Source organism: Triplophysa dalaica, chromosome 5 (genome assembly GCF_015846415.1).
Source record: "Triplophysa dalaica isolate WHDGS20190420 chromosome 5, ASM1584641v1, whole genome shotgun sequence".
In the NCBI taxonomy this organism is placed as follows: Eukaryota; Metazoa; Chordata; class Actinopteri; order Cypriniformes; family Nemacheilidae; genus Triplophysa; species Triplophysa dalaica.
Window position 1 is genome coordinate 9,774,922 of NC_079546.1, and position 23,578 is coordinate 9,798,499.

The 23,578-nt window shown below is 38.5% G+C and overlaps 1 protein-coding gene across 3 annotated transcripts in view; it reads left to right on the forward strand.

The window, feature by feature from the left end:
* Positions 1-23,578, forward strand: part of nav3 (neuron navigator 3) — a 124,032-nt gene that overhangs the window by 22,382 nt on the left and 78,072 nt on the right. For all 3 annotated transcript variants that reach the window (XM_056747646.1, XM_056747647.1, XM_056747648.1), the window contains exons 2-3: positions 14,487-14,604; positions 15,172-15,224. In XM_056747646.1, coding sequence (XP_056603624.1) covers positions 14,487-14,604; positions 15,172-15,224 — 171 coding nt within the window. The remainder of the gene's footprint in view (positions 1-14,486; positions 14,605-15,171; positions 15,225-23,578) is intronic.

Consider the following 23,578-nt stretch of genomic DNA (forward strand, 5'->3'; position numbering starts at 1 on the left):
CAATCAGTTCACTTTGCCACAAGCATTGTATTATTGACATCCGAAGATAGGAATTGACGTGAAGCTCCAGAGTCTTTTAGAAATGTGATGTTTTCAAAGCAGAAGACAATCCCATCATACATGTAATACTTAGCTGTTGACCCTTATCTCTCTATCCTTTATTCATGGAATATTTTGCTGTGTTCACATGTATTTTTAAAGGTTCTTTTGTTTCCATGGTGACGCAGCGTGTCGTAGGTTAAGGACATCTGATCTGTGCTGTCTTATTTTTTGACTGTTTACTGTCGATTTTTCATTCAGCTCTTTCATTATTAATAGTTATTTTGCTAATGCAGGTCAGGTTCATGTTTACCAAAGCAAAAAACACGCGATGTGATGTGATGTTCGTGACGGATTCATATGTAATCATGTGTTTGCGCATTTGCGTGTGTTCAGTGACTGATGGGAATTGAGGATTATTTTCTCTTGTTTGTAGTCATCAGTGCTTTCATTCTGCCTGTCATTCATATATCCACTTGTTTGTTTGGTCATTTGTCTTTTCATTTATTTGTCCATTTGTTAGTTCACTCTTTCATTCATCCATATGCCTAATGCTTGTTTGTTTGTTCATCCAGCCCAGTTTACAAATCCACTTTATTTTCCTACTTTAATGTATTTAGCATTTAGACAATCTATCAAATGAACTATATATTTCATAAAACCCACGAGTGAAAAATTACTAATAGTTAATAGTATGAGTATTCCACAAACACAACAAGACTTGGAGGAATGCTGGAATGTTATTTAATAATTTTATGCCGTTGTAGAAATCCTCGGTTCTCTGTGCCGAGAAACAGATGAGGCTTTCTGGGTAATTACAAAGGCTATACTTCTTAACACCCGACCAGCCGGTCATCACAATCATGATTTTAGATTGAACTTTTTCTCGAACTATCCTGGACCGCAGAGTTGACCGTGGGTCTAGACGGAGGTCGAAGAATGTAAAAAGGATAAAGAAAATAGTCTCTTTAGCTTCTTAGATCCAAACCATGTAGGGTTTAAAGTATGTATGTGTGTGTGTGTGTGTGTGTGTCTACGTATGAAACAAAGTGAGCTTATGTCTTTACGCTGTCATTCCATCAATCCTATCTGTGTAGATCCCCCTCACCTCTAACCCGTTTAAGAGTGTTTCAAGTGTTTGTATGTGTGTGTGTTGTGTGTTCAAGTTTGGCCATGCATGTACAAAAACACATGTCCTCACAAATATAAACTAAAATACTATTGAGATCATTTGAAGTGTTTTTTACGCTATATAAGGCTCCAGGTTCCTGGGAAGGTTAGCTTTAGGGGTACGGTGTAGTAAATATCATTATCTTAATAGGAAAAGCATTGCATATTTGAGCAGTTCTTTCTGAATTAGTCTCGAACGTCTTTTGTGTGTGCGAGAGCGTCCTATTAGTGACAGGACATTAACAAACGTAATTTACCGCTGACACAACCTTTGTAACCCATCCAGAGCCTTCTTGAGTCGCTCAGGGCGTGACTACTACAGTGTACTGTTGAAGACATTTCATCATTAGGGAGGTTAATGGACCTATTAAGGATGGATGAAGAGAAAATATGTCAAAGAGTAAGAGGTGGGGAATACCTAGAACTGTTGACACAAAGTTTGGACGTGATTTGTGACGCCCGATTTTACAGCCGTGATAAGGGGGGCTCTTGCCATCTCAGTTTTCCCACCTGCCAACTTTGGAAAGAAGGAGAAGGAGAGATGTTTTCCCCCCTCGGGTTTCACCTTCTGACTTGTGAAAGCGGTCTCTTCAGAAAGCTCTTCTGAAGTTGTGCCTCTGTGTTTTTGTGTCTTGGGGCGAATTGTATTTTGTAGACATTGTTGAACAGTAGAGAGGGAGAAGGTGGTGGGAAAATAACAGACGAGCATAGTAAAATGTAATATGCGCCGCACATCTCTGCTTTTCAACTGGAATGCCTTGCATCATAGGCTTCCAATACTGTATATAGCCAGAGAAAAAATTAAGAGACCACTCCAGTTTTGTCTTTAAACAGCATTTCTGCACGTATAGTGTCCATTTCGGCCCAGTGTCTGTTGAATTTCAACAGAAACAAACCTCAGGAATGATATAAAGTCGTCAGACAGCAATGTGAAAGCAAAGATGCATGAACGTTGTGAAAAAGAATCAGGCCAGAGATTTTTTAACTGGTCTCTAAATAAAAATGTGTACTAAATACTAAATGTGTTAAAACAGAATTGTGTTGATATACGTGAGTATGATCGTCTTTTCTTTCCTTTGTTCGAGATCTGCAAACATTGCATCTTTTTTGTCATCTTGACCGGTTTTTCCTTTGTCAATTTCCTGAAAGAAATGCAAATAAAAGCATTTGGAATTTGAGAGAAACGTTGTCACCAGTTCACAGAATTAAATGAAAAAACATTTGACCTAAACAAATACCTGTGAATATTAATTTCAGCAAAATATTTTTGGAGAGGTCTCTTAATTTGTTCCGTGGCTGTATTATTGTAAACAAGATGCAGCCATCTCCTGAAAGATCACATGATGTTTGTGGTATAGTTAACAATCAAGTTGTTTTGAACACGTAACATTCCTTTAAAGTGACACAGATTCAACCACCCCCTCCAACAGCTATTTTGGCCTTGATTAAATGGCCTTAAAGTGGTCATAAGGCTGAGCTTCCCCTTTCCTGTTCCCCCGACAGGTGTGCACGCATGAGCCTGTGTTTCCCCTCTCATTTCCTCAACCGATACTGTTATTATTGCTGTGTTGAGTGAAAGACTGGAAGGCCGTGCATTTGGTTGTGTTTGTGCCAACTAGAGCATAAGCTTTCAGTTGACTGAAGGAAGAAATTTCAGGCGGCTGTGCTGGTAAAGCACCTCTGAAAGAGAGAGAGGGGCATTTTTAGAAAGGGAAATCCTGAATGACTGCAGGCCCGTGATCTCTGACCTCCGCTGGCATAAAAAATCTTGTCAGACCTGAATGAGTCAGCACTGGTTCAAGATGAAATTGATTAAATGATAATTCAATTTAATATGTGTATGTCTGTAAGCTGCTATCATCGATGAAAACCAACCACAAATATTCTTGAGTCATCCTGCACTAAGCCAGCACTAAGTATAAGGGGTCGTGAGAGTATACTTGAGTGCTTTTGGCAATTTCAAAAAAGTTAAATCAATTTTACTTCAGCTGTTTATTTAAGTAGGATAAAGAACCAGACATAAAACAACTTCATGCATAATACCATGTAATGGGGTCTTTTAAACGCCGGGTGAATCAACAAGTGAAACAAAAGAGCAAAAATCAGTAGCTGTCACTTGAGGGTCATGACTCATGTCAGACATGAGTAACCGCTCTCGTTCACTGGCAGATGTTTCACACATCCAAAAAAGCAGCTTTTACAGTAAAAGCCATCATTTTGTATTTCAAAAGTAATTGATATGACACGGTCGACTAAAGCTTAATGTCTACCAGCCAAGAACTTAAGGTCCCGGTGCAGACTCATTCTATTTATCAATACACAAAGAATGAACCAAGGTCTGGCTTTTGTTCTGCTTATGGTGAGTAATGTTGCCCTACAACAGAGAGCTGAGAACTGTGTGTCTGTGTTGTAAAGATCACAGACATAAGGGGTAACTCAAACACACCAACCCCGATCTAGCTGTCAGTAAGAATGATGACAGAGCCCACGGCTCTGATCGGCGGTCGGTCAGACATGATGAAAAGGTGTATTATTGGTTTAAAGACTTCGGAGAGCTGAGATATACAACGATGCTCTGTTGCAGCGCTCCTGTCTATAATTGCGGCCATTATTCTCTGCGTTTGGTTTCTCTCTCCAGTGACTCATAAGTGGACAAAAATGACTCAGCATATTTCGGTTCCTGCTCTTTAAATTCTGCTGTGGGTAAAATTCCATGCATCCCCCCTTTATTAAAAATACCGCAATATTGAGGAAAAATGGCGCCCTCTAGTGGGAGTTTCGGGTAGGGGGCACTAAGCAGACAGACAGACTCCAAGCTGTCAGATTCAAGATCCAAATCAAAAAGCCATTAGAGTAAGCCAGCAAATTAAATCCCATTCGTGAATTGATTTACGCAGAAAGAGCGTGTCCTCTGAATTCAAAGTAACCATAATCCCAGTTTTGCATACACAGTCCTTGAAATATGAGGTTGCTTTTGCGTCAGTTGTTTGACTGACCAGCCCACATAATTATTGATTATGAACCAATTAAAGTAACGTCAACGTGAGGGAAATGTCTGACTAGAGCAAATTGCTTACAAGCATTATATATTAGGTACTTTATTAGGGTATGAGAACCAGAGATGAACAAAAGGGATATTTTCAAAATAGCCTCGGTGGGTTGGAGGAGATCTTGTATAACACGTGGTTTAGGATCATAAAATATTTGCATAGGATGTGCTTTTGCATTCAATACAGCTGTACTATGAAATATGTTAAATAAAGTTATATATACAGTCGATTAACGCCATAACATTATGAGCAGACATGTGACATTTCTCTTGTATCATAATAAAACTACAAGCCATAATTCCGTTTAAGCTTACTGCTTGATTATATGAGGACATTTGGCTAATTGATTTGTTCTCTGTTTGTGTGTCTGTACATGTTTAGCTATGCTGTGAGGGCCAAATAGATAATAGATGTCATGACCTCCAACATCTGAGGTCATATTAGTGGTCCTCGCTAGACAAAAAGGGTCATAAATTGTCTTTTTTTGTAAATGTAATATCGTTCTTGTTTCTTTGAGGCCTGACGAGGATGGAAAATATCACATCATTTTATCTTGTGCAATCAGTAGAAGACTATGAAATGACCTCACTAATATGATGAACCAAACACGTGCGTGTGTGTCTAAATGGAAAGCGTTTTTCAAGTTTTTCTTAATTTATCAAATCAGTTGGTCACTAAATCTAATGTATGACCTTCCCAGCAGCTTCACCACAAGAATGTGTGTTTGCTTTTTTTCTGTGCGATCAAATTAACAAAACCACATACATTAAAAATGAAAGTGTGAATCCAAATGTTTTGGCATAGTCTCAACTTCACCTTAGCACTTAGTGTGGTGTTATTGCGGTGTGTGGCCGGTTCCCTGCCTGTGACTCACCTTTCAGTCATGGGTGAGCGTGAGGTCAGACTTAACTGAACACTCGCAGGAAGCGTGACTAATTACCCAGAAGAAGAAGTCTGACTCTAAACCCACCATCAATCAGCATGAGTTGCAATCTGTGCTCTTCTAAATGCAATATATTTGCACTGATATACGCTTATGGAGTGTGATGTCATGTGATGTCACTAATACAGGACCACAGGTCCACTGACTCACACAGAACCGTTCCACCCACCCGTACATACAGTCCTGGCCAGTCACCTTGTTATCGCAAAGGAGGCTTAACTCATGCAGCTTTGTTCTTTCCATCTTTGATTGCAAAATACAAAGAAGACACACTGCCCATTATGTTATTGATGTCAAGCACTATTGATGAATCTGTAGCCAAACTCCTGTGAACTGTAAATTCAAGTCGATTTTAGTTTTTTTAGTCAACGTTCTGTGACCCAAACAAGGGATGTCAGACTCCATAATATCTTCAATTCTGTACAAATAGCAGTGTATTAGGTATTGGTACAGAGTTCCATCGTCCCACATCTCAGTCACTTTTCAGTCTATCTGGTTCTCTGTAAAGAGCTGATAGAGGATAATTACACGTTTGCCATTTACTTTTCCTATCTGTGTGATTTGTTTAGTAAAGGTGGCTCTTTCAGGTCTGCTGCTAGTCTGGAGGCATACAGGAATAGCTTTGAGTCTTTTAGAGGCAAGGCAAGGCAAGTTTATTTATATAGCACATTTCATACACAAGGGCAATTCAAAGTGCTTTACATAAAATGATTGACGGAAAGAAATGTGCTGTCAATAGAGATGTCAATGAAATACCACGTTTTTTAAGTACTGCCAGCAGCTGCATTTATAGGCTATATTTGTAAATAAACAGCGTTTTTGTTTATTTAAAGTGTAGTTGTTTGTTTGTGTTATTATGAAAACAGGATAATTAAATATGGGGATAGTTTATAAATTCATGACTTTTGATGTCTTATACCACAGTTTCCGGCTTAAAGGTGTATTGGAAGATTTACAAAAAAGTGTGTATCTATAGGATTTTAATGTTGATAAAATCCCTAAAAGCAAAACTAATTTACCGTGAGCTGATCAGTGTAGCAGAACAAAGCCAACATGGTGGTCCGATATTGTATCAACTCGAAGAGGTTTAAGTGTTCTCAAGTTCTGTATTTCACCTCGGGACAACAGAGCGTTTTTAAAGAGATCGAGTTAACAACTGAGAAAGGCTTTTTTTCCCATAGAAAATGCTTTCACGATTTTGTTTACCACTCATTGTTCCTTTCCGCTTGGAGAAAAAATATGTTCTTACTAATTAGATGACAAATATTTCTGTGGAAGAGCAGCATTTTAGTAATGACATGTTTTGAAATGAAGCAGGCCGAGGAAGATTCTCTTTTCTGCAACAGTGGAGGGAAGCGTGACCACATCGTAAGTCATAATAAACACAACATCTAACCGTGTTTATTATGAGCTCTATGGTAATTGGTTGGATGGCGGAAAGCTGTCATTCATACTCCGCCCGTGTCAGGATTTGTTTGTCCTTGAAATAAAACTCCCTGCAGCTTACTGTCATTCCTGAATGTTACTTCAAGAGAATTTTGTTTATTTTTTGCTTTCATAGTCACTGTTTCAACTGATTGACAACTGAAAGAAAAATTAAAGAGACTGGCTGCCCTTCATGGTCACTTTTTTAAACAGTACAGACTTTTTTTAACGTTTCTGGACTTTTAAAATTAAAATTAAAGTTGTTTCACAATAATCTCAAAAGGACACTGTTCCTTACATTAATTCAAATTGAATTTCATAAAAACATCTCATAAATATTAATATATAAATATTATCATCACAGCTATCCCAATCTTTCTTTTAAATAAAGTCAAATTATGTCAAACTGACATTTCCTGCTAAATCATACCTGACAGCTTAAATTATACATTATTATTATAAATGTTAGGCATTGCAAATAAGGGGATGAGCTAGATGTTTTTTAGTACAGCTTATTAGGCACTTGCTTATTAATAGATTTTTGTTAAATGATTTTTAACCTGTATGGGTTTAAAGTAATGGAATAAAGCTTTAAATCAAATAAACTTCCCTTCTTAATTATTTTCCTGCATTATTGTTATTATATTTTATATTATTGTTGTATAAATAGGGGTGGGTGAAAAATAATGTCAAAATGTAAAGGTTTCATTTTGTTTATGCAAAATAAAATTCCTTTGGACATTGGCTTAGAAATGACGCAGACATGTTCTTGTCAGATTTAGTGCGATTCACCAGAGAATTCGACACGCTGCAGGTATTACAGACAACAGTACATTTGCATGATAAAAGAACTGCATTCATTGCTTGGCAGAAGTTCCAGCGATTAACAAGAGGCAGGGCCACAAATGTGTTTTCTTTTACAATGTATTGCTTTGCTTTCCAATTTAATAGGGATTTTCCCATTCGCTGCTCACAAGGAGAAAGACTTGGCTGTAGTTGTTGTTTGTTAAACTTTAATGAAGTGACCATGGGGCTGACAGGTGCTATTATTGAGAAGATTAAGTGTAATGGGCCTGCTTGACAAAATAATGATGCTTTTAGAAAGAGGACAATCAGAAGCTGTTAAGTGTGGCACAGCCTGAGAACAAATGGAACACAGTATGCAATGGGATATCTTCCAGATGTGCAATAGGAAGTGATGCTCCAGTTTGACTAATTCAGTAGATCTCTCAGTGTAGTTTACAGTGTAATAGTGTCATCGTTTTTTAGGGAACTTAAAGTGAATAAGTAGAAAGGAAAGCAGGGAGCGGGATATTGGCTATGTTTGAAATATCATAAAACCGCATTGCTCTCAAAATATATGCAGTATACACAATATGTATACTCTGCACTGTAAGCACATTTTCCATATGAATGGACCTACAACTTTCCCGAACAGCTGCACAGGTGCAGATATTGTGTCTTGCAGTGCAATGTACTTCACATTCCTCCAGTTTGATTTTGGAAGCAATTCACAGTTTTAATATATTTCTCTTGGTTTTCAATAGCTTTTCAGATAAGAATCATAAAATCCTAAACAACCATATTTGTTGTATGATAACTGATCAATCCTATACTCGCTCAATTAAATTTGCAACTGATGTCATGTTTGAACTGTTTGAAATCTTTATCTCTTTTTAGTAGACAGTGTATGCAGTATGCAGTAAACTATTATTATATTATTATATTTCAAGTATAGCCCTGAAATAGACACATCCCACATTCAAGCCTGTACTGTGTCTTCTGCATGAACACCAAGGGTTGATGTTTGTTAGAAAAATGTGCTACCTAGCTCACGGCTTTGAGACAGACAAAATGGTAGTTTTATCGCAACTGCCCTTGTTTTGCAATCATTATCATCGTCCATTGATTTTAACAATCTATTTTACCCCTGTGAAATTTTGTGAACTTTAATTACGAATGGCAGAGCCTGGAAATCGCTGGCTCTGGATCTGTGCGCTTTCAAATGGATATCAGCTGCTCCATGGGGAGTCTCATGGGAAACAAGGCGAAATGAGACTGTGTTTATGCTGCTCCTGGAGATTCTGATGTACTATCAACCTTCAAACAAATGCAATTAAATCCATTGGCAGCAACTGACTCTGATTAATTCAGGTCATTTAAAGAATCAGGCTGTTGGTTACATGGGCCTTCAGTCGAAAGCACAAACCAGTACGGTAGTATTTTTCCTCTGTACAATTAGAAGGGGCATTAAATGAGACTTTTTCCAGTTCATTTCATCAAGTAGATGGCGGACCGACATGAATGATGGTCAGTGGAGATGCAGTCTGGGACACTTCTTGGTGTGTTGAATTCATGATTCAGTTTAATTAACATTCATAAATTGAATTTGAAAATGGAATTTAGCCACAATCCCAATAGATGGAATTAAAAATAAAATATCGGGTTGAATCCAACAATGGTTTTGCATTAAAAGATACACTTATAATGAATTGTGAAAATGTTTTCCTATTGCTATATGATATGTAAAACATATTTGTGTATGATTTGCCTTAACATTTGAATAAAGTTGTAAATATAATAGCCATAAATATTGACATTAAAAGTTAAATCCAAATTATATATTAAATTCAGGAATTTAATAGGAGTCTACAAGGCTTGATTTTATTTTTTGTTTTGCATGATCTCCCATTCAGTTTATTCTTACTACAAAGTCTCAAGATAAGGTGCATATAATTGTAGGCTATGCCAAGCCAACAGCGATGTTCTCAATTCAGGTGAGAAAAGCTGAACCTTTGTCATGGTCTCACCGGGATGTGTGTTGAACCTCTCGAGGGTTGGCTGAGAAAAGCGCTTTGAAGACGCGTCTCTCAAAGGGACCAAGGGGCAGCCAAGGGGCAGCACACACACACAGGAAACTTATACTGACAGCCCAACTGCCTGCACTTCCTGTAGCAGCGCACAGTGGCGTCTCGTCCTCCCAGAAACTACAAACAATCACTTGCATTTCCTCCCAAGGTCTGGAAGTGATGTCTTAAAGACACCACACAATAATCCCCCCTTTCTTACAGTCTCCCCATGGCTAAATGTGAAATTGCATCCGCATGTCAATCGCCTGCACTCCCACTTAAGTGGCGGAACGCTGTGCCTCAGTCACTGTGAATGGAAAGCTACCTTGAAATCAATGCAGAATCACACAGACCGTGTTACAGAAAAATATTGTTGAGCTGTATTTACTGTCTCCTTTGCCCTGAGTCAGCTATTTTTTTCTCTCCTACAATGTCACTCATAGACTATGTGTCTGTCTCTCTCCCTTAGTGTAGATTCTGTGTCTGTGTCTGCTACATCTTAAGCCCTTTCAGTAAACATCTTTATTATAAATTACTTATCAAGCACTTCTTAACACTTAAAAAATATTAATCAACTTTATAATTTCTCACACATTTCTCAACACACCTGCTGCGTAACAGATGCTTAATCTCCCTCTTTTTTATTTAATTCATGTAATAAAAACATGCAGAGGTTTACTGTCCCGTACGGTACTATATAACTCAATTGAAACCATTACAAAGCAGCCCTCAGCTATTGCAGAGCTCTTAAATATTCCATATACTTACACAGTCCCTCATTATTTATTAAAGCAAGACAATTCCGGCCTCTTCCCGCGAATCCCAATCCGAACCTTAGCTTTAACCTTTAAAAAACCCAAGGATCAGTCCGCGAAACTGTGAACTCACAGACCCCTCTGGCTCACAGATGATGGGTTTTCTCACCAGCTGACTCCCCCTATTGGACGAGAGCTGTAACTTCGGGCTTCCAGTACCTGCGCAGTTATAGACACTGCATAGAGCTCGGACTGTAAGAGAGCTGAATGCTGCCGTTTATCAGCAGGACGCTGAGGACGGAGAACCAGGGCTCAGATACTCTTCAGAGGTACACACACTTTACTCTGGTTTAACTCGAGCAGGCTGAGCTTAACTACACGAGAGACTGTTGAGCGCTGTTTATAATCAGGGACAAAGCTGGAGGATCTGTGTTTCTGTTTGATGGGAATGTGTATGTGTTGGCACCACGCTTGCGAGAGAAGGAAGCTGCTCTTATGAAGGACGGGCTGCATGTGCGTGCGCATATGTGTGTGTGTATTTAATGCTGTGTGAACACAGAGGGAGGCATAGTTGCATTTTATAGTACCGTGATACACCAGTCCAACAAACATTAGCTCTTTAATAGAGAGAAACCACTATGAAGGGAAAATAATGGATAGCGGGCAAAGAAACAGTGACGCATGATAAATAGCTGTGAGTGAACTCAAATCGCTCTAACATGCTAGATTAATGGTGTTTAGATGGGACACGGCACTGATGCCCCACAGCATCATTATTCCAACATCTGGGTACCAAGGAGCTGTCAGCGCTTACTTTTGTGGATGCTCGGATCTTGTATGTTTGAGCTGGTTCTCACAGTGGGAAACATCAGCAAGTTTACCACCTAAATAACAGGAGAGGAAAAGTGTTTAACCTTGGCTCGTGTCCTTCGTTCGCTGTCAGATTGAAACACAGCTTCGCAACTGGTTTCCATATGCCATGACAGACATTCATTTACAGCTGGCCCGTTTCATGCTCCCTCGTGCCCGGGTATTAATGACAGAATTGATTAAAGCATTTACACTCATCATGTGGATTGAAGATGCTGGCGTGCTTGTTAAAGAGCTTCGATTTACCGTTTTTTTATGCTTGGGCTTTAAAAAATGTTATTGGTGGTTTTAAGGCATCAAAACACAAACCAATCTGTTTCTTTCTTGAAAATAAATGACTGTCTGTGGGAGGTGATAGATTTCATTTGTATCCGCTGGGATCCTCATTAGCGGAAAGATGAGGCAGTGCTTTATACTTATTTTATTGAGAATTGCCTCTTTTTGACCCCTGTTCCTTCTGTGGTTGTTTTTTTTCTTCTTATTTTTTTCTTTAAATACAGGTTAAGGATAAAATGTTTCATTTTATAATTGATATGTTTTCTCCTATCCCAGCGTAATATACAGAGACAGCTATAAATAAGCTCTCCGTTTGATTTTCCAGAAAAAAATAAAAGAGTAAACACTGTGGCTCTGTGAGGGTATCAAAGCATTGCACTGTGCATTCGAGGGTCCCGACCAGTCCAGCACAGCAACATTGGCGAGCATTTGGGCGAGATTTTCTGACTGATTTTAGGGTGAATGTTTGGGAAGACAGTTTAAAAATGTAGCTCTTCAAATATTACACACTTAAGCTTAGAGACTAACTTTTAACCCTTTGTAAGCAACGTCCACTTAAAGGGATAGTTTACCCCAAAATGAAAATTCTGTCATCATTTTCTCACCTTCAAATTGTTCCAAAACTACATAAGTTATTGAACACAAAGCAAATTTCTTTAAAATATCTTCTTTTGTGTTCAACAGAACAAAGAAACGAAAACAGTCATTCTTCCTACTATGGTAGTTAATGGTGCCCCAGAACTATTTGGTTAAAACATCCTTTCAAATATCTTAGTTTGTTTTAAACAAAACAAAGAAATGTATACAGATTTGGAACAACTTGAGGGTGCATTAATGATGACAGAATTATCATTTGGGTAAACTTTTCTTTCGAATTTTGAGAGTACTCAATTAACTCAATTAGTAAGCTTGGGTTATGAAGCCCGGTTCAACATTCACTCTTAGTTCACAAATGAGCAGTCTTCAAACCTGACTACTTAAATATCTTATAAAACGTCAAACAAAAATGACTCAGGATTAGTTAAGCTACTTATAAATAACACTGGATTTACAATTTCAACTTGGAAAAGCCCAAAAGTCTCCTGCTTTTCTTGTCTTCCTTCTCTTGTGTTCTCTCTATGTGTTCTCTCTCCGTCTTTCTCTCTCCTTTCTCTCATGTCACTTTCTTTGTTGATCTTGGGTCGCTGGAGGCAGTAAGAGACAGATAGAGTGATCTCTTTGCACTCTTTTTAAGGGTCCAGATGGACATTTTGTCCCTGTCAAGTGTGGCACTGCGGCACCCCTGATTCTCTCAGCCCTCTCTCATGCAGGGAAAGCGACTCGGGTTGCACTGCAGAAAATCACTTTCTTGTAACTCTACTTTCCTTTCTCTGACCCCCCTGAACCACTGCGCCAGTACACCTAATCCAGATTAAGCCCCAAAAAATGACTTTTTTCCTGGACCCCAGCATGATCCAAAGCAACACGCCTGTGACAAAACCAGAGTTGAATTTGCATTTATACTGTATTGATTGACACTTATCCAAAGTCACTTAAACTGATATGTGTGTTCTCTGGGAATTAAACCTATAGCATTGCTAGGCCAATGAATTGAAGTGGCTTTGTAGATAGTGAAGAAGTTTGTAAATTCTTCAGTTCTCTGTGCCGTGACTGGAGGTGTTGGCATGTGTGGTGGTGTAGCTGTTTGTTTACTCAACTCTCGGAGGTGACTGCGGTTTGGAGTGCCGAGTGAAGGCCTTTACTGGCACTCTTTTGCATTGTGTTGTGTTTGAGTGGGAGGATGACTAAAGAGCTCTTCATCGCCCTGTTCTAGTTTACAACTCCTCATCATATGCTGAAACCACAACAGACGAAACCTTTGAACTGTGGCATCCTTAAGAGGAATACTCCCTTTTTCCCTGGAAATGACAGAAATGTGTTAAAATGGTCATTGCGTTTGAGGTGGCGAGGGAGAATGGCAGATCTTTGATAATTTATGAGGAATTTGGCGTTTTAATATGGTTTAAATTGAAACTAGCTACGTCCTTTGAAATTTTACAGGGTCCGTGGGTGTAAATGAAGTCGGCCACTTTAAATACTTTTCAGTTAAGTACATATAACATATAACTTTAATGTGAAGCAAAGTCCAAGTTTTGGCGGTGACGGGGTGGTCTGACCCTCGTGAGTAAGGCTTGAATCTCTTGAAGGAAGTCAAAACAACTATTTTGTAAAATGTTGGTCACCAAACAACGCCATTATCCGTCGACTTACACAGTTTTGCGCAAAGGGAAAAAGTATCGCCATTGTTCTGTTACCAACATTCTTCAAAATATAAATATTTTTTGTGTTTTCATTCTTCAAAATATCTTCTCTTGCTTCCCCTTTTTGAGATCTAATCCTAGGATCACAATGAAACACTTTATCTTTAAGATTTGCGACATGATTTTTTAAGCGGTCCAAGGACAGACCCCTGAGGACACCACAAATCTTTAAGACACATTGGTGAGACACAGGGTGTTAGATTTGTTAGAACGGACCAGTTATATAATAAGCAATAAATAACGTTTGGCTGGCTTAACTTTTTGCTGTTTCACTTCTGGTGTTTCTCTGAAACTTATGTGGAACCTTATTGTATGCTGCACCAACTTTAAACAGTAAGTTAATGGAACAGTCACTGCTGCCTTGGGAGAATTAGCCCTTTGTCATATTAATTTCTTGTAGGTACTACAGTATCTGTGTAATCCATATGTGATATATAGATCTCTGAGGCCAATATGTCATAACAGTGCTGTATTCTATTAACTGGAAAATCTCAGGAAATCTATTACGAGTGCTATGGCTATATGGGTAGTTTTGATTAAACCAACCCTAATACCTGCACCAAGTGCATTGGTGACCTTTTTTCTCTCACCCTCTTTGTCTCTGTTTGTTATCTTGAGCGTTTTAGGTCAGTGTTGAAACTGGGAAACAAATGTGACTCAGTCCACAGACATTCCAAAACCTGACAGTGTGGTGGCATCACCTTCTTAGGCTCTTCTTAGGCATTAATCTTTATTAGTCTATCTGTATTGTCTGCTTAGAAGCTGATTTCAGTGACTGATCTTGGTCTTGTTTCTTTTGTTCCCTGTAGATCTACACTGATTGGGCAAACCATTACTTGGCCAAATCTGGTTGTCCGAGGCTTATTAAGGACCTGACTCAGGACATACCCGATGGAGTTCTGCTGGCAGAAATCATCCAGATAATAGGTAAAAACATACACTCTCACGAGACCAACCACTGTGACACACACACTTTCTTCATTTAATGCATTCTAATAAACATTTGTAGATCATTTGAGTGATAAAATAATTTTATTTGATTAAATTAAATTAAAAAAATTAACTCAAAGTGATTCATAAAGATCACGCTCAATTCTATACGCTTAGATTCTGAAAATTAGCAACATGAGAATCAAGCGCTATTTCTGCACTATTAAAGCATGTGTCTCCCATGTGTTCACTTTATCGGGCCCTGTGAATGTGTGTGAGCCTGTCTTTTTTATTTTTCCGTCTTTCTATTCCCCCTCATTTTCTGTTTTCTCCTCCTCTGGGCTGTCCTGAAACTTTATTATGAACCTCCGGCATACAATTGGAGATCCTATGACAGAAACTTGCAACCGACAGCTGATGAATTAACAGCTGTTCATTTATCTGCATTTTCTCCCAGAATGCACACATTCACACACTCTGACCGAAAGATATTTGTTAAGAAAGAGGTCATAGGCTGTTGTGTGCTTGTGGGAGAGGTTTAACCCAACAATCTGTCTGTTGCAGCTAATGAGAAGGTAGAAGATATTAACTGTTGCCCCAAGAGTCACTCTCAAATGGTAAGTGTCAGTCTTGCTTTATTTATTTTTCTATATACAAAATTCTATATGAATATAGAAAATGAATTGGTTCATTAGTTTATTGTTTGTTATTCAAAGACAGCCTTTTGCTTGAATCTTTTTCTTTCGTGTTTAAGATTAACACCTGTTCTTTCTATCAGTTTATGCGGGGTTGATTGGACCAATATATGAAAATTCACTAGCCATCATTTTTCTTTTTGTTACTAAAACTATTTTGCATTGTTTTAATTAGAAATATGTATTTTATTGACCAAACAATCATTTGGATGTTTGTGACATGTTTGTGACAACAGTCATACAGTGAAACCTCATCTGTCAAAAACATGAGGACATTTGACTTGGTTCCTTTATTCAATTTATTTTCATTTTGATGGTTTTAATACAAAGAATATTTCACATGTAAAACAGAAATTGCATCATAGAAATTCTATCATAAAATTCAACAACACTTAAACTTCTAATTAGCTTATATATTTTACACTTTGCAACATGTTTCTTTCTTTAGTAGTTGTTTGTACATATTTCAAGTTATTTACATATATTCTATTCCAGTTAAACTATTATTCCTACACTTCAACTTTTCAATTTTATATTCGCGAATTGATAATAAAACAACCGCCCAACTAGCAAGTGTTTCATTACTCTCTATTTTTACCAGCATTTGACACTGTTTGAGAGTTAAAGCCTGTGTACCTTGTCTTCAGGTAACAACATTTAGTTTACACAGTAAATACAAGTTTAACCTCAAAGAAGCCTGTCTGGCTGATCAGACTATTCATGTTTTTACGTTGTATTTTGTTGTTTCACGCTGTAGTGGTAAAACCGAGCTAAGCTGTACTACAGTAAAAGCTTTAGCGGCCCCACAGGTCTTTTCTGCTGCTAAATGGACTGGCCGGGTACAGGGCTATAATTCTTTTCATGTCAACGACTGCAGCAAAGAATCTTGGGATAGTTACTGTGGGCTTCTACTAACAGCTCCCATGTAGGTATACATGTCAAAGAGCACAAAGAATTCACTTAAGACTTTAGTTTTTTATCTCATGCCCTTCGGTTCGTGTGGATTAGTGTAGAAGTTTGCATTGTTTCGTATAATGCGCATTCATCTTGCACCTGCTGCCAGCATGCGTATGCACACATATGTAACGGTTTTACACTAAGGAAGTGTGTCTACAAGGAGGTTGTTTAAGGGAAACTATTTACTGGAAGTTGAGGTTGCGGAGGAATCTGACGTCAAGACACACATAAATACTCCCTACCGCAATACCCTTTCGCAGTTGACTTCTATGCAATATATAGTTTTTTTTCTGTTGTAACAGGCAACAGAGTATGGGTGCATTGGGTTATGTATAAGAGTATATGTTAGGAGAATAATGTTAAGAGAGGGTGCCAAAACATGTACAGGAATGAGTCAGGAAGCTAATCCATTGTACCCATTTTCCTGTATTTGTTACAGCGTGGCAGTTAATATTAAGCGTAAATCACGTCCAGCCTTATTACACAGGAAGTAGGCAATCTGCCAATGAGCAATACTCGGCTATATCCGTAATCGAGAAGTTCCAGATCGATTAGGACTAGATATACATTCATAGTGCTTTGGCTGAGAAACAATCAAACGTTACTTTAATAACTTTCCATCCTCTCCATGACCAATAGCACCTGTTAAAAGCGGTTCTGCATAAGGCCACTGTTGAACAGCTGTAATGTTGATTTGCTTAGGAGGCTTTCCCCTCACATGAGGATGCTTGTTGAATTACATGCGTGATAAACTCTCTCTCATTGATCTGATCGGTCTCTTGGGTCTTAATTAAATAAGCATGAAGCGAAGCAGATATATTGCCTGTCTGTTTATTTGCTGACCCTTATGGACACGTTTGTCATATGGACTGTAAGTGTTTCTGAATTTAAGAAGGTAGTTTTCAGTTTCCCCATAGGGAATTGCAACGATTCAAAAGGTATGCATTCGGATTGTTTTGGAATTCCGAGCATGCCCTCCAAATGAGCCTTTGCTGCTGTTCAAGAGATTATACGTCAGAATGGAAGTTCCCCATCTTCTAAGCAGGATCATTATTCAGGCATATCCAGGCATCGCAACATTTTAACACCTCCCAAAGGCTTGTACACACTTTTTTTCACACATCTCTTAAAGATCAACGAATATCGGAGGCAGCGTATTGGAAAATTGTTTGGTTTAATATGCATCTCATATTCGTGTTTAGCATTAATGTTTTGTATATTAAGATGTCACCCGAGTCCCTCGGCTTCTTAGCCAGTGTTTTGCGGTCGATGGCTGCCTCATCAAATCCCTGTTCACACCTCTTTCCACTCTCATCAGCCATTGTTGGGAGAAATTCGGTGTGACAGCGTTGTCTCGCCTCTTAAACGACAAACCACAGGAACTGAGCTTGCAGAAAGCGACTTTGAATGCAACCAGGCGCCCTCTAGCTCGGAAAAAAACTCCAAAGAAATCCAAAGGGGTCATGAAAACCCATTCAGATGAATCTAAAGCGTCGGTATGCTAATCTATATCATTATCAATTTCATTAATAAACCATATTGCACTTCAAAAGGCTACAGGTGTTGCGGGCACGCAATTGGACTCTAATTTCTAGAATATACCATATAACCCTGTTTTATAGTAAAAAGAATCGTTTTTAATCCGAAAAGAAAACAATTCATTCTTTGTCACATTGTTACTGTATCTGTGCTACTTGTTTTCAAGCATTGAACACACAAGGTGGTTTCTTTGAAAAAGATCTTTCTATAAAAATCACATTTTGCGTTACACATATAACTCATGCAGTGTGAGGGTGGGTAAAAAGGCTCAAATCTTTCACTTTTTGGGGATGAGTTATTCCTTTTAAACGTCATAAAAGAAGCCAGAGAGCAGGCAGAGATGCTTTCCATCTGTCTATATACACATACTGTGTCTCCTGCAGGTTTGTGGCCATCAGGAGAGGGAGACACCTCGGCTATCTCTCTGGGTCATGTGGGAGGGCCAATGCAGTTAAATGTGTGTTAGGGCTTATAAAGTGGATGCATCATCTGGGTTCCATCTGTTAGCTGTGCACATACTGACAGCAGAGGGATACGCTCCACGCCGGTCCCTGTGATGGCACTCGGCGTTCACCTTCATCCTAATACACCATCCATCCAGCTGTTCATTAGAGAGCTCTGGCTGCCCTGACTTTGGGATGTGATGGAGTTAGTTTGGTTGGTTTGTGTTCTGAAGAACCATTATGTCACTTATGGAGATTTCTAAAGTACACAGTGGGGTGTTTAGCTGTGAAATAGTATTAGAAAGTTAATTTAAGTGGACACTTTTAACAATTTACTAAAATATTCATTGCTTTTTTTGAGGAGAAGTTTGCTATTGAACGAGTTCACCTTGTGACATCATGTGACATTTCTCACCTTGTCCGCTTGCGTGTTTAACTTCACACAGCGACATTTGACGTTGCCATTTGATTTGTGACGTTCAACGCTTGACATTAGCGTTTACCTTACACCCGGCTAGTTGACATATCAGACATGCTTCTGATTGGTTCCTGCCAGATATGTTTACTCTCACCGGACCGCGAGTGTGCTTTGACTTCTTTGGGAGGATTCCTTTTGGATTGATGGATCTTCGACATCGTTTTTGTCAGGGAACTATTTGGGTAATTGTCTAGTTTTTAAACCCCTCAGAAATTACTTTGAGGTCGGTGGGTTCCGACGTCTTTCCTGTTCGCCGTCATCTTTGCCGCGCTTTGAAAATCTAATTTCCGTGTCCTGTTGTAATCACGTCTTCCAGGACATTTCTGTAGTAAGACGTGTGAAGGAAATGTTCGTTCATTATATCGTGGGCAAACATATTTGACAGACGTTTTAATGGAGCTCCAAATATCCGCTCTCCCAGAGTGAAAATCAAAGAGTCTAAACCTCTGATTACATCTCATCTGAAGGCTTTTCAATGGTGCATTCAAATTCTGCTCAGCAATATTAAGGAGCTTAATACCACACAGGGAAAACTATGAGAGTAAGCCTGTGAAATCCCAAAGCAACTCTGTTTCTATTGAGGAAAACAGGCGAAAATCTCCACGGGTGAAACCGTAAAATAGACATTGAGGGGAATATGCACAGCAGAAACCCTATTTCAGATGGAAATATGAAAGTGCCTGATGTGCAATGTGGAAAAAGAACAAAACTGTCACAAGGCTCATTAAGGAGACTGACTTAAGTAATAAATACAGTACTGCCTTTACAGTGGGTTTCATCTTTGAGCGCCTTTGATCTGATTTAGTAGTTCTTTGTTCCAAGATGTTAGGAACAAACTTTGTATATGTCATTTGAATGTATAGATTTATGTCATTTGTACATAGAATTCTCTTGTGATTCATGCCTGTGTCATCAATAACAATTTTAAGCTATCCTGCAGCATACAGATACTATGAACCTTTTTTGTGTGGAATACCCAAATGTATTAAAATGTAAGCCATACAGTCACATTTTTTATTCATTTTTAAAATGCATTTAAAATAAAATAAAAATGTAAATGTCTTAAGGGTCCATTTTTCTAAATTGAGATTTGTACATCATCTGAAAGCTGAATAAATAAGCGTTCCATTGATTTATGGTTTATTATTATATATAACATACAGGTATATGTGGCCCAGATATAACAATTCGAAAATCTTGAATCTGAGGGTGCAAATATTATATATATATATAATATATTGAAATATTGAAAAAATCAAGTTGTCGAAATGAAGTCCTAAGCAATGCATATATTATTCACAAAAATAACGTTTTTATATATTTACGGTAGTACATTTACAAAATGTCTTCATGGAACATGTTCTTTACTTAATATCCTAATGATTTGTGGTTTTGTGGTCCAGGGTCACATATGTATTTTAACATAATGTTCAAGTGGACACCACTTGCAGTAGTAAATTCGCAACCTGTTTAGGTCATGTGTCAACATTCAGCAACAATGTAGCACACTGGTTTATAAAAATATTACACACTGCATGCTGTTTTACTACTTAGTGGGGATGATACACAGTATTTATCATGAAAAAAATATGACTACAACCAACCTGTTCTCAAGTGTTCTTATTGAAAACATCCTCAAGAATTGCAAGCACTTTACCTTGTCCTAAATGTTGGACCTGCATTGTAGAATCTTGCACATGTTGTAGATGGGCCAGCGACAGGTGTTACACCTTTACCAGTTCTGTGTCGGGCAAAGTTTGCAGCTTGATCCACTCCTTTGCTAACGCGACTGAAGAGACCATTGGAATTTAATGGCTGTGATTGGCTGTCTTCAGCATGTTTCAGCTTTGGCTGTTTGTCTCGGGGTACTGTGGGTGCAGATAATGATATCCTGAATTCGGCAACCTGAGGTCTCTTTTATTGTGGGATGACTGCCTCTTTTATCTTGCCGGTATAAATTAAATGCAATATTTAATATTTGAGAAAATATATTTATTCATGGTGTTTTTTTATTCTGTCCATCCGGATTGTCAGTTTTATAGCTTGATTAAAAACACTTTTAGTACAAAATGACAAACATTTCAGTCTTTGGTTGTATGAATGAATGGAAGCAATAGAAAAACGAACGCCTGCAGCTGTCTCTCCGAAAAACCAGAAGTGCCAGAGAGAATGCAGATGCTGCATTTATGTGATTGATTTTCAGTGAGGGCCGTATAATTGAGGTGAAAGACCATTTGTGTTTAACAGTAGTGTTGGAGCAACACTTTCCAAAGCCAGAGCTTAGCCTGCAGATATCCGATACGTTTGGAGTCTTGCCGCATGCGCATCTGGATCCACAGAGCAAACATTTACTCTGCATTAAAGGCTTTCTCTGATAAGTGTGTTGCATGGATTAAACATGATCAGAGTTATCACAATTACGATTTGAAATGACCGTACACTTTAAAAAGCTCGCAGCTCGAGAAAGAGATGCAAAGTGATGCATTTTTTAAATGGCCCTAAAACGTGCTCGCCTTTAAATTTCTCGATATTATTTCGTGAAAATATACCTCATCTAAACATTCTCCTCCCTAATTGCTTTTAATGACATATCTGGTGTGGGAAAACCTCAGTTTACGTCGGAAAAATAGATGATCTGACTTTCCCGGAGAGTTGTTAAAATCCCACATGGTTTAAAAAAACCTCCAGCTTTGCTCGGTTCGGTCTGAAGCTGATGGGAGTTTTGCTCACCAGCGTATAGAATCACGGCTTATGGTTGTGTACATCGCTGTAGACTGAGAGACAGACTAAAAGTAAACAGTGCGATCGGCTGACGAAACCGCCGTTGAACGCGGATGGAATTTCCATCGGTACTTAAGGGATTAAATCCATAACACACACCCGAGCTTGGTGATCTCCTTGCCGAGCGACATGCGTGTGTGCAAGTCCCGCTTCCTTATAAAGCATCTTCGGATGAGGATCTCCCACACCTGTCAATCAAAAGAGTTCACTTACGACAAATGTGCAGTCCACTGCTTAGACCCTACCAAGTTTCCAATATCATAAACACTCCTAGAAGTGTTACATTATGGTTGATGGTTTTAAGTGCATTTCATCGCAGTTGAGAATGTCTGATTCAATTTTGGGTCGGGACGTGTAGCCGGGTGCCCATGTGTACGGGTGCTTGCTTGACTTAATGAGACTGCAATGGAAACCAGCTCTCTCTTTGGTGTGCAACACGTGTTCGCCAACATGTTGCCATTAAAGGAAGTTTACGAGAGGAGATAATCAAACCTTTAAAGTGCTTTAGACTCTTTTCGTGTGCAGCTGTGTGTGGGATGTGAGTCGGTTGAAAAATGGCCGTTGGGGCAGATGTATGGACGCAGAGAAACAAGATGCTGTTGATATGGGTTGCATTAACAATTGCTCATTCATTCTTATGCGATGCCTCGTGTATGCTTGTGTGCATGTGTGGGGAACTTTCTGGCTCCACTCTGTGACTGTGGGTCACTGAGGTCAGAGGAGACTGGATGGAGTTGTGTCTCTGTCTATAATACTGTGTTTCACTCCTATAGTAAGACTTTACCCGCAATGACCCTGATTTCTGGAGTCAACTCAGATGAAGTGGAACCGCAGCATTACTGTAAATAAAGTCACAAATGGAGACCACGATCTATAGCTTATATACTGAGAATTCGGTCAGTTTTATAAATTTACATCCATCTTTCTTGTAATACTCTCCATCTGTACCGTATATGAGAGAAATTGTATAAGCAGATAATAACAGATCAGGTTGCACAAACAGCACTTAGTTGTCACTTTATCTATTATGAAGACATTCAAACGATGTTGCTACAATATGATCAGAGATTTTTAACATTTGCACTACATTATTAATTTTAGTTTGATTGTGGTTTTATCCAGGTACGAAATGAAAAGAAGTCAACTATAAGCCTGACATGGCCAATATGTAAAACGTTAAAATATGAATATTTACATATAAATAACATTAAGATAGTTAGATAATATCACAAATTAAACATTGAACTAAACATTAAACAATGGAACAGGGAAATTAATAGCAGTACATTAATAAATTGATAAAACTGTGTTTTTAGGACTCACTAAAGTACTTTAGTACTTCCTAAATATTACAAACAAATATTGTCATAAAAAATAATTCATTGTTTTTAGTTGTTCCCCGACAACTTTAATTGAATGTGAAATGCTTTGAACGTTTTATACTGTAATTCTCATAGATTACCCATATTTTAATACTGTACTGTATTACAAATAAATTACTGTTAACACACATTTTTAAATGATCATACAATTCAACTTTATCATAAATAATAAATATTACTATAATAAATATTACTGAATATATAAAAGCTTCCCTGCAATGGGTTGGCACTCCCTCCAGGGTGTATCCTGCCTTGATGCCCGATGACTCCTGAGATAGGCACAGGCTCCCCGTGACCCGAGGTAGTTCGGATAAGCGGTAGAAAATGGAATGGAATGGAATAAAAGCTTATATATTATATATATTATTTATAAAAGCTGAATATATAAAAACAGTTCGTTGTAGTTCTGAACTCAACCACTGAGGGATGTTTACAGTGGGTCACGGAAAAATCTCCCTAGAGGGATGTTTCCCTGTGGGACTGTGTAATATAGACAGTATTAATCTAATTGTACCCATAGGCAATTCTTCAGGCACTCATGACTGACCTGACTCAACTGTTCTCTCACAAGCCTGTTGTGTCCACAGGCCCAACACACAGCACAATGAGTTACACATAATACTGCCCTCTTCGCATATTATCATGCGGTCTGGCGCATTGACAAACCCCTGACCCTGCTGTAAGAATTCCCCAACA